Below are 12958 nucleotides of genomic sequence, written 5' to 3'. Positions count from 1 at the left end.
CTTACCAATGAAAACGTGAATGAGGACGGTTTGTGCCATCTGTAAGAAGCCAATGAATACACAGAAGATTATAAACATTTGGTAGCATCCTACTGGTTTTAGCGCTATTAATACACTATCTATGGTAGTTGTTTCACTCTGTTGGTTCCCAACTGACCCCTCCATGTTTCTCTCATCCTTTGTTACTATCTATCTACACAGTGAATGTTGATGGTATCACGTGGACTCGGTACGTTTATATACCCGAGTGATGGTATTCCATATTTAGCGAGCGTTATATACCAAACATCGCCTGACTGTAAGTGGGCGGTGTGGGCGGTTACCGCCTTGTGTTTGCCATGTCTATCCAATAATCATAAAGCATGTAGGTAAACCATCTGATTTACTGGATGGAAAGGATTGCTTTCAAGCGTAAAATAGGACACTATCGGGAACTGTGTTCATCATCATCATTTCTTTTATTCCTCAAAACTGAGATGCAAAGATTAAATACAAGGTAAATATGTATATACATTTTGAGTTATAGTAACTTATACATGTACAAATGTATAAGTTATCAGGTTTAGTCAAGATATTATAATTTACTAGTTATAACATATATACGTTCTTGAGTATGATATCAAGTTGACTACTATAGCATAGAGACTCAATCATGATTAAAATTCATAACACACAAGAATGTTTTAAATAATCAACAATAGAAAGACAGTACAAGATATCGAATATGACATTAGTTAAAGTATCGGCTCTAAATAGCTCGAATCTTCAAGAGTCAGGAAAAGGTCTGTGAAATCAAACTGAATAGGTTCTATATAATCAAAGAGTAATATAAACTTAAATAGGCATATAGCGGTGATATTAAGCATCAAAGTTAGTTTTCAATCGGATACAATGGCATAGAAAGCGCGTTCCTAACACTTGGAGTTCATGTAGTCGTTACTCCGGAATACCCAGATGTTCATAAATCTTTTTGTTTGATTATTTGAACGTCCTATTAACAGCCAGAGTCGTGAAAAGACGGCCCTCCATGTATGCAGTGTGTAGCATGTATTCAGTGCGAGGTACGTGTTTTCGGAGACTGTGGTATGTTTGTGTTGTGTCTTGTATATAAATAGAGGATTCCTACCTACTAATTTGTGTATCATCTAGTCGTCACTTAAATTTGAGAAGTATGTAGCGAGTTCGTGACAAGTCTCTTGTAAAATACTAAAGTAGGTATCTCTGAATATTTGAGTGGCTGAACATTGCATTACTAGATATACTTGGTGTATGTTATCAGGTGCAATTATTATGTGAAATAAATAAATCATTAATGCAGTATTGTGTTTGCTTCTTTCATGTTGGATATATAGACATGAACTGTACAAATACATGACAAGACAAGAGTTCCAATCTTGGATCACAAATTTACAGATAAACTACTGTACCTAATACTGACCCAGACCCAGACCCATTACACATGTATAGGGATAGTCTAGATTAAATTTCTTAATCCTGTCAATGAAGGCAATTTCTGGAGCAAAATCAGATTTTATATAAATATATATATTTTATATCAAAAAAATAACAACAACAAATTCTTGCTAGCACTTTTGTTGTGTCCTGATTGATTGCTCTTTATATATACCTGGTATATACTTGTTAGCTGTACGGCGGAGTAAATTAAACATGCGTTGATGAATTATTTATGTATACTAATGAACTGGATACTGAAGTTTGAAGCAGATGTGAAATGGAATTCTAATGAGTTATAAAACTTTTTACAACTTATATTTACTATTCACATCATATTTATGGCATTACACAACTCATTCTTCTTGTGAAAACAATAAAATGGTAAATACAGGGTGTCCCAAACGTAACAGTAGCCGTTTCGCCTGCCGTCTCATAGAAAAAAGGTCCAATGACCCCATGTCTGCTTAAAGCTGCCCATACAGTTACCTTGTCACTATGCAGAGGTTTTTCTTCATGAAAGTCTGGTTTGGATGTCCCCCAAAACCTCATGTTCTGCTTGTTAACTTGGGCACTCAATGTGAAGTGAGCCTCATCTGAAAACCACACACTCTCAAAAATGTCGTCGTGTTCCAGCACGTAGTTCGTGAATCTTAATCTCGATGCAATATCGCTTTCTTCCAGGTGTTGCATTACAGATATTTTATATGGTGTCAATTTGAGATCGAATTTCAGAATCCTTTGCACTGATTATTTACTTGGATGTTGGTTCATGTCAGATAGTACCTTTCTGATGGACCTTTGTGGTGTTTCCTCTATAATGGTCTGTACTTGACTGATGTTCTCGTCGCACCTAGCACTCCTTCGTCTACTACTACTTCCTTTCCTGCGATCGGTAACACATCCATGAACTTCAAGTTTTGATACAGTTCTGTAAATCCGCTTCCTGGAGATGGCCTGCATACATGTATACATGTACCTGGGGGACGTTTTCTTAACATTTCATTTACTAAAGTTGGGGATTTTCCGGTCGCATAATAAAGTTCAATTATTTCAGCCTGAATCGTCAAATTGCTGAAAAGTCACTGAATTGTGACATCATCGATGACATCATCATTTCAATCATGACGTCATCACGTAATGATGATGTAATGAGTATATGTGTACCCAATCAAGTTAAATTAGGATACACCTGGTTTCCAAGGTATTTTGAATTTTCAAATAAAGTTTAATATTGGAAAAGTTATTACCTGTCAAAGTCAGGACATGTTTTTTAGGACACCCTGTACATATAGGTGAAATTAAAAAAAATATATTAAAAGACATTTTTTATTAAATTAATTTATTCAACATTCTTACATAATTGTAAGTATGTAAAATAAATGTGAATATTATAACTAAGACCTGTACTTTGTGGTTCTGTTAGTCATGTTAAAAGTGGCAAAATTTATTATTATATATGATTCTCAATGTCCTCTATTTGTATCTGAAAAACAATATATATTTTGAAAAAAAAACTATATACTATTACTATTTGGAAGAATAAAAATATGTTTGCATTGATTTGGATGCACCCAAATGAATACAGTGTATTTAGTAAATCGCCAGGGAGATAACTCTGTTTTTTTTGTTTTTTTTTTGTTTTTTTATTTCTATTTAATTAATTATTGTTCATAATTGAATTTTTTACATGGAAAAAATTTAGATGAAAAAAGTTTAAAATAAGTAGGCATTGACCGATCGCCAGGTGTAATATAGCCACGCCTCGTGCTCACAAACGCACGTGTTTTTATTCAATGTCGGAGCAAACATCGTAGCACACACAATAAAAAATACAAAGTCACGTGCGGTTTGATTTACAGCTGGCGATCCGTCAAATTTTCAAGAAGCTATAGAGAAAAAACAAGTACACCAACATATATATTTTTTATTACATTTTTTGTTTGTCAATAACCCCTCTTTCAACAACAGTTATAAGAAAAAAATGTATTTACAAGAAATGTTTGACCCCTCAGCAGAATACATCCTTAAATCGCCTATTTCTTTAACAATATCACTCGCCAGTTACATTTGTTTCTGTCGTCCGAAAAAGCCATAGTAAATTGAAAGGTTTGTTTGGTTTTCAAATCGTTTAACCTCCTTTCGAAAACTGAAGTCTTTATACACGCAATCTAAATTGCACGCAATGTATGTTGTTGGTGATTAAATATTGGCTGAAACAAGACTTGAAACAGATACTCCTTACCCGATTGCAATGCACATTATATGGGCAACAGGACAGCAGAAGCAGATATGGTTATTTCTTACTATGTCATTAAATTTCTAAGACCGGCTATAGTAATGACGTTTCAAACATAGTTGTGATGTCATCTATTGTAATTTCAGGATTATGGAACCATTACCTGTAACTGTCCTATTTGTTACATTTTTCTGTCTTGTATGTGACTCTAATATAAGACAGTAAAAGGTAACTTATGGGAGAGTTACACAACACACAACCTGCCGGAATATTCCATAATTCTTAAATCCAAATTACGAATAAAATCCCACACAATGAATATGAAGATAATTTAATCCTCTATTGATGCAGAATTAAACACATCCACAGAATTTCTGGTTATATCCCATATCGAGTTTTCCTCATTATGAATTCACCATTTAACACTTATCTACAGCATTAACTCCAATTTCCGCTTTCTGAAAACCTTGTTTTTGTACTTTTGATTTTAAATTTCCAAATCATATACACTGTAGTTTTACAGAATTTCACCTAAATCCCATTGGCTTGTTGAATGAAATTGCACATGGTATAAATAAAGCCAAGATTGTCCCTAGAGAGGTCGAAATTTTCTGGGGGCACGGACTGTTTTGAACTAGCCTGGAAAATTACTATTATATGCGATTATTTTAGCAAGACGCTTTCAAACAAACGCCTAAATTGCAAGTCTAGTTTCATTTGTCATTTCTTGACCATATCAGGCATTGGACAGAAATGTCCTTTCAGCAATAAAAGCCACTAAAGCTACCTTATTATATCGCTTAAATTAATATAAGAAAGTTATCTTATAGACAAAGGCAAAAACCTGGATTATATTAGAAATAAAAGTGTAGTTTATTAACACAAAGACTTGCTATGTTTTAAGTTAGAGATAAGCCTCAAACTGTACAATATGTTGGAGAAAGAACAGATCTCGACCCTGACGGGCCTCGAAACAGTTCTTTCTCCAACACATTGTACAGTTTTCGGCTTATCTCCATAACATATCTATGAATGTAATGTGTTATTATCATGTCTCGCCTAAATTCTGTCACACGATAAAATGCAGCTTTTAGACAAAAAATGACACATTGTACAAAAACAAAGTCTTGCAAATATCAACCTTTTGACATTCACTAAAGTAGCACGACATTATGAATACGCTAATATTAATTATGTTAATATGCAACATCCGGTATGACTGCGACGCATAAATAATATTAATCAACAATACATCTAAGATATTTCTCAAATAAATATGAAATGCATGCAATTACAAAATTAGCATAGTTACAAACGCTACCTCATGGGAGACACAGCCGAATGTGTCTTCTAACTGCCGGCAAACGTGTTCAACTAGCCGATTGGTAGCAAATGCACAACTTTGATGTGGACACATCGCGACACATATATTGCCGAAAGCTTACTCATTATTAATAGATATAACAAGTGTCAGGATCATCAGGAAGATCATAAAAATCATAAAATGCTTTTTATAAAATAACATCTAACCAAAAAGTTACCCGGGCACTTTATTGGTAGGAATTACATTGTAACCATCTAACCATTTAAATGTTATAATTGATTCGTTTGCTCTTTTTATCAATAACACAACCCTGAATAGAAATCCAAATTAATAATTAACAATTGTTTAAATTCGCATACATTTAAATTGCATACTTTTTGTTTTGTCTCCTTGACACCACTCACTTTTTGCCTTCTGTTGAGCGCTTATACCCCTGTGAGGACGGCTTTGGGTTATGTCCCCTTGCCTATATGACACACCTTAGCCTATAAAAGTGGTAGTTTCTGCTTCTGCTTAGCGCTCGGCATTAAGGGAACGGGACGACTGGTTCGCTCGTTTTCAGTATAATGTGACCGGTTGGGGTGTTTCGGTTGTTGTCTTCGGCGGCGTAGCACTAGAATTCCACTTTACAAGCCACCATTCCTTGCAAAAACTACCACTTTTATAGACTTTGGTCTGTCTCGGCCAGGAGACAGACCCAAGAGTCTTCCTCACAGGGGCGAACGTTCATCTCAAGGCCAAAAGTGAGGCGGTACCAACAATCTGATTAAAACACAGATCCTTATAACCACTCCGTTCAAAAGAGGATCTGACAATATCCCATAAGGGTTCACGTCCAGAGATGACCTTTATACCAAGTGTACTTCAGAGCAAATGCAGTTTCTACACCTTACAACATTAATTGTAATCGTCTTTTCGCCCCAGTAAACATATGCGATTAGCTTTGTTGTGCACCTTGGGCGAGATGACTACATACACGAAAATAATTTGGACAGCTTTTTCAAACTCTTTCGTCGCCAGTCAAGAATCTGGCAGTGCAAATTTGATTGGCTATTTCAAAAGGTCATCTTGACGTGACCCCTAATGGGATGTTCTCAGATCCTCTTATCCAACGTAGTGATAATAAGGATCTGTATTTTAAGCAGATTGCGGTACCAAGGGAGGCATTAGGAAAGGGTACCAAGGGAGGCATTAGGAAAGATAAAGTCAGTTAGGAAGAATAGAAAAGATAAGATCCTAAATTTAGCCGCCTTTTACGATCATGCAATAGGGGCAGCAGGTACAATTCTAACGCCCCACCTGCACGGCAGGTGTAAACCCTTTGGTAAGAAAAGAGAAATTTCATTGACCTGAAATTGGCCAGAGTAAAGGAGGAAATACAGATTATGAATAGCGAACTTACACGCTAATTTTATTTATTGTATGGACTGCTTAACCTCCCTGTTGCATATATGACAAGGTATGTAGGAACCAATAATTTAATTGCATATGTTATAAATTTAATTTCGTTAAAAAATAAAATCTTATAATACAACATTTTTCTTTGTGTGTCAATGATTCTATATTGTATTTGGATAGTACTCGGTTGACAAAATAATTTGGTTGAGCTATTTTGCAGTAGCCTCCCCTGACATGATATTAAATTTAGATTACCACCTCCAGTTTCACGTGCTAAAATCATTTATTGTTTGCGTGTTAATGTCATTTATTGTTTGCGATATGCCGAGTGCATTTTTGCGGCATGTTCGCGAGCTTTTATTCAGATGACTACCGCACTGAAGAATACTGCTAATTCGTATCATTCAAAATAAAAAAAATCGCCGAAAAATATTCACTTAAAGTTAATACTACACTTATCATCACCTTCTGAGCAATTGATTTAAAATAAATTTAATAGGAAATTTTCATAACGCGGGTCGTATTTAGGTACCCGCCGTCGTCCTAATTACCGCGTGTTAATTGTCTATCATTGCACCAGATGGCATATCAGTGAAATGAGTCTTCAATGTTAACATATGTTACGATCATTTGCATTTGTTTGGTGTTGTAACTACATCTTAGGCCATCGAAATTTCCTTATGTAATTTTTTAAAGATTTTTTTTATTGTTTTGTCATTTCTAAATCGTTTGTCATATTCATGCGTCGTCAAGCATTGGTTTCAATTTATATATAGGCGACTAACTTAAAGATCTTTCTCATCTTATCTTCCTAACTGACTTTCTTTCTTTTGTCCAACGCTTCTATTGATACAGCCTCAGTTTGGACAAACAAGCCATAGTCTTTAATTAAAACTGATTGTTTCCCTTTCTGCTTATATGGATGATTTTAACGTAATTAGTTTTCTTACTTGTATCTCCGTGTAATAACGAAACTTTTGTCCTTTTCATACAAATGCTATTTCACTGAAGCATGTCGTCACGCACACCCGGCATTTCAATGGGTATATCTAATGGTCCTTTTAAACGTTTTGTATACAAAACATAAAATTGATAATGTACAGTTGATATTATCATTATAATTCAATGACTTGAACTAGTTTTTCCATCTTTACATGGTAAGGTAGGGACATCTTGCATTTTAATTTTACGTCAAGCAGGGTTTTGTGTTCCATACATAGGTTCTTTCTCGGATAAAATGGGGCCCCTTTATATAATTGGAAAGGGCTTGCAGGAAAAATGGGGCCCTTTCCATTTTCTATACTTAACATTAACAAGCGAATTCGTGGAATTTCCATCCCCCGCTTTCAGGACATATTGTAGGTAAACATTATTGAGGTTAGGTTAATCTTGGTTGAAACATGAAAAAATAAACTGAAGTCTTATTCGGAAGTAAGACATTTAACTTTGTTAGAAGTTTGAAGAAAATCGGTTAGTTATTGTACGGAAGTGGCAGAATATGACTTTTTTAAAAATCAAAGGGCCATTACTCACACAGAAACTGCAGAAAATGACATTTGTAGTAAATTAACAGGCCATAACTCGGATAAATAACATCCACTGAAATAGTTGATCGAACCTGGCCAGACACTTAAGGCATTCAACCTTGTTACCAAGTTTGAAGAAAATCGGTTATAATTATTACAGTTATTGTACGGAAGTGGCAGAAACTGACTTTTTATCTAAGCAAAGGGCCATAACTCCGCTAAATAAGGTCCATCAACAGTCGCGATCGAACTTGGCCTAGTCCTAAAGGCATTTAACCTTATCACCAAGTTTGAAGAAAATTGTTTGTTTGTTTGAGTTTTACGGCCCATCGACAACTAAGGTTATTTAGGGCCAAACTACAAGGCATGCTAAACAAAACTGATTCTTAAAAGGTCAGGATAAGAAACAAGAGGCCCATGGGCCTTAACGGTCATCTGACTATTAGCACAACACAATGTAATCGTTTAAAGATTTTAGCATATTTGACCTCTGTAACCTTGAATGAAGATCAAGGTCATTCATTTGAACAAACTTGGTAGCCCTTCATCCCAGCATGTCATAAGCCAAATATCAGGTCTCTAGGCCTCCTAGTTATTCTCAAGAAGTTGATTAAAGATTTTAACCTTTTTGATCCCTGTGACCTTGAATGAAGGTCAAGGTCATTCATTTGAACAAACTTGGTAGCCCTTCATCCCAGCATACTACATGCCCAATATCAGTACCCTGGGGCTACTGGTTCTTGAGAAGAAGTTGTTTGATAGCCCATCCAAGCATGTTACGGGCCCAATATCAGGCCGTACTTAAATTACTATGACTTGATGGAACGTAAATAATGAAACAAATAAAAACCAATTTGAAATGGGAAAATAGCACCTACTGCCTACTACAACAATGATTTTCGTAAAAGGCGACTAAATTTCGGATCGTGTTTTTTGGATTTTCTCCCTTGACGCCGTTTTTGTTGGATTTTGGTAATGTCCTCCTGGCCGAGATAAACAATTGTTCATAACATACAAATTGCACCATGGCGGAAACGCACTGCCTTCCTTTCGATTGTTTTTCTGATCGCCACGTTCCTTTGAAGTAACCGTGAACAAAGTACAAGTATCGGTTTGTTCGTGGTTTTAGTTGAAAGCCCTCCCCGTGCTTTCTGATTGGTCGTTTACCTGGAGTCGGTGAAGGTGTCCGACAGCAGCAGACCCACGTATCTACTCTTTATTTTAATACTACATTGAATTTTCTGCTCATAAGCATGTTTACTTCTGTATTTTATACATTGAAAAAACTTGTAAAATGTTAAGTCAAATAACATCCATACGAATATGGCAAGGGTTTTTACCTAAAGAAATAAAGATATCTGTATTCAAAATAAAGATATCTGTATAATTAAATTAAATATATCATATTAGATGATATTATGTCAGATGTTTGGTCTGTAACTATATATAACAGGCATGCTTCAGGAAGGGTAATTTTAGAAAATATGTAATACAACATTGTCATTGATATGTGATATAGAGTATTAAAAATCAAAAGAAAAGTAATCACCGTGATGAGAAAATGATAATAAAACACAGTATCAGCTATGCAAATTATATCAATATGTAATATGCATTTGTATGTATGTATGTATGTATGTATGTATGTATGTATGTGAGGGTGTATGTACGGACTACGTATGTATGTATGTATGTATGTATGTATGTATGTATGTATATATGTATATGTGTGTGTGTGTGTGTGTGTGTGTGCGGCATGTATGTATGTATGTGTGTATGTATGTATGTGTGTATGTATGTATGTATGTATGTTATGTATGTATGTATGCATGTATGTATGTATGTATGAATGAATTATGTATGTATGTATATACAGTATATAAGTGTACTGTATGCATTAGTTAAAAATGTATAATTGTGTAGGTGTATGTGTTGAAGTAGAATAGATGTATGTATGTATGCATGTATGTATGTATGTATGAATGAATTATGTATGTATGTATATACAGTATATAAGTGTGTACTGTATGCATTAGTTAAAAATGTATAATTGTGTAGGTGTATGTGTTGAAGTAGAATAGATAAAATTCAGTTTTAAAAAAAAGAAAATTTGCTGTTAGCTGGTGGTTAGTTGATTCTCTGCTGCTCTGAGTGAAAAAAAAGATATCTGTATTTCTACATCAATTAGAGATATTTGTATTTAAATTACAGATATCTCTATTTAAAATAGAGATATCTCTAATTAAACACGAAATAGATATATCTCTATTTCAATTAGAGATATATGCATTTTATTGTAAATGAAAATATCTGCATTTAAAATAAAAAATATCTTTAATTCAAATTCAGATATCTCTTATTCAAATACAGATATCTCTTATTCAAATACAGATATCTCTAATTCAATTAAAGATATCTCTGTTCAAATGCAGGTATCTCTATTTATTGTAGAAATAGATATCTTTATTAAACAAACAGATATCTCTATTTGAATTAAAGATTTCTTTATTTGACATGAAATAGAGATATCTGTACATGTATTTAACAATAAAAATAGGGAAAACGACTGCTCCCTTGACTCTCTGTTTTGCGCTTTCAATATTATTCAATTATAGCTGCAACAGTTCGCTCTGTTTTCCGGAGAGCAGTTTCCATATCCTGTTCTTATGAAATCCCCTCCGAATAGCAAGTTTATCAGTTTAATAGACCTACAGTTATACATGCTTGTTTGTTTGTTTGTTTGATTTATTAACGTCCTTTTAACAGCTATGGTCATGTAAGGACGGCCTGCCATGTATGCGTAGTGTTGCGTGTATGTTGTGCGAGGTGCGTGTTTTGGGAGACTGCGGTATATTCGTGTTGTGTCTTCTTGTATAGTGGAGCTATTTCCCTTTTTATAGTGCTATATCACTGAAGCATGCTGCCGAAGACACCAAGCAACACACCCCACCCGGTCACATTATACTGACAACGGGCGAACCAGTCGTCCCACTCCCTGTATGCTGAGCGCTAAGCAGGAGCAGAAACTACCACTTTTATAGACTTTGGTGTGTCTCGGCCAGGGGACAGAACCCAGAGCCTTCCTCACAGGGGCGAACGCTCAACTCAAGGCGAAAAGTTATACATGCATATGGATACCTGAAATCCAATTTAATAAAATACAATCCAAAACAAGCGTTTCATTAACATTGATCAGGATTAGGGAGTAACCATTACTTTCTTTGTGTTTCAAAAATTAACCTTCGTACTGAGCAAACACGTGTAAATACAGATATCTTTAATTCAAATAGAAATATCTCTATTTTAAATAGAGATATCTGTATTGCAAAGTAAATGCAAATATCTCAAATTCAATTAAAGACATCTCTATTTGAAATAGAGATATCTGTATTAGAAATAGAGATATCTGTATTTGTAATGAAGACATCTCTATATAATCAAAATTAAAGATATTTTAATTATAAATTGGGATATCTTTAATTCAAATAGAGATATCTCAATTATAATTAAAGATATTTGTAATTCAAATGGCGATATTTTAATTTGAAATAGAGATATCTGTAATTTAAAAGAAGATATTTCTATTTTCAGTAGAAATAGAGATATCTGTATTTAAATATGACACACCTTTATTCAAATAGAAATATATATTTAAATTACAGATATCTTTAATTAAATAAAGATATCTTCATTTTAAATAGAGATATCTTCATTCCAATTAGTAAAAACCCAAACGGCTTGGCTTGCCATATACGAACACTGACCACATGCTAACCAGACATTCCGGTACATGAACAGTAGTTACATGTATATAGACTTCGAAAATCGATATTCCAGGAATGTTCCCTTCAAAAACGGGGAACCAAAACGCTAGGACATATTATGCCCCTTTTGTATTGATTGTGCTGGATACGAGCCTCACTATTTTTTATAAAAATGAGTCAATACTAGCTTTGCGACAAATTTCATTCCGAAATATTATTATATAAATCCAATTTTTTATTTTTAACAAAAAAAGATAGGGATGTACTCTCTATGTAATTCTTAATTACCTCCGTAAAATATTGTTTTGGTTTACTTATTCAAATACTCAGTTAAATGTACATTGTAACATGCATGCCATGCCATATATATGTACATATATGTACATGTAACTACATGTATGTACTTGTAAATTAATTGATAAATGAATACCATCATATGTATTTGGATAATGTCATCATGCAGCATTATATATCTCTGTCAAGAATTTATTTCTTTTTCTTTTTTCACTTGTTTTTAACATTATGACTTTCTGTAACACATTGTAACAAACAAATTATGAATCTTGGAGTATCGAGGATGTAGGCGCCCATACTCCCATGCATTCTTGCATCCCATTCAGCTTCATTCCCAACGAAGCCTCTCTGTTTCCGCCGTGGTGCAATTCATTGTAAGAGGAGGCTATGATATATGGATCAGCAAGGGACGGAACTCCTAACATTCTTATAGCTCAATGGAGTTGTGCAAGCGTGAAACTTGTTTACTTACGATTGGAATTCTTTCCCTGTGTAAGGTCCGACAGAGCTATAACTATCCACTCCAACCGTCGTTTTAAACATGCTAATATCAGACCAACAAAGCAGTGGAAATTGCAAACAGTACATAGTAGACCAATCTTAACATCACACTACTTTGTCAGTCTTTCTGTCTTATACGTTAATCTCAAAACTAAACTCTTAACAAGATGAACCATTAAGAACAACGCCAATTAAAAGGGTATCAAATTAAAATTTAGGTAAGCACGTGTTTCCGTTAATATCATAACAGTTTCCGAAACGTTTCATGCCTTTTAAAATAAGCACATCCATTGATTTCCTGTGTGTAACGTAAGGAAATGTTATATGGTTACTACAGTGTCCCATATTTCTTTCACTGGTTCTCAATGGTAACCATTATCATGTCATCGATGTCGAAAAGCTGATAGCTGATGCATTATCGGTTTACCACCGTGGTTCTAAATTGCCAACCGTCAATCTG

The 12958-nt window shown here is 34.4% G+C and overlaps 1 protein-coding gene and 1 pseudogene across 4 annotated transcripts in view; both read right to left on the bottom strand.

The window, feature by feature from the left end:
- LOC138333338 (organic anion transporter 3-like) overlaps positions 1–12958 on the bottom strand; it is a 40641-nt gene that overhangs the window by 21197 nt on the left and 6486 nt on the right. Inside the window, exon 2 of one of the 4 annotated variants that reach the window (XM_069281654.1) lies at positions 6–39. The exons of 2 other annotated variants lie outside the window; for them this stretch is intronic. In XM_069281654.1, coding sequence (XP_069137755.1) covers positions 6–39 — 34 coding nt within the window. Of the gene's footprint in view, positions 1–5; positions 40–12958 lie in introns of those variants that run through there. One more of the 4 variants, XM_069281655.1, reaches the window with a different exon arrangement.
- Positions 1612–12540, bottom strand: LOC138333992 (uncharacterized; annotated as a pseudogene).

This window comes from Argopecten irradians, chromosome 10, assembly GCF_041381155.1.
Source record: "Argopecten irradians isolate NY chromosome 10, Ai_NY, whole genome shotgun sequence".
Lineage (NCBI taxonomy): Eukaryota > Metazoa > Mollusca > Bivalvia > Pectinida > Pectinidae > Argopecten > Argopecten irradians.
Note: the sequence above shows the minus strand (reverse complement) of the source record. Positions and strands in the feature narration are given on the sequence as shown.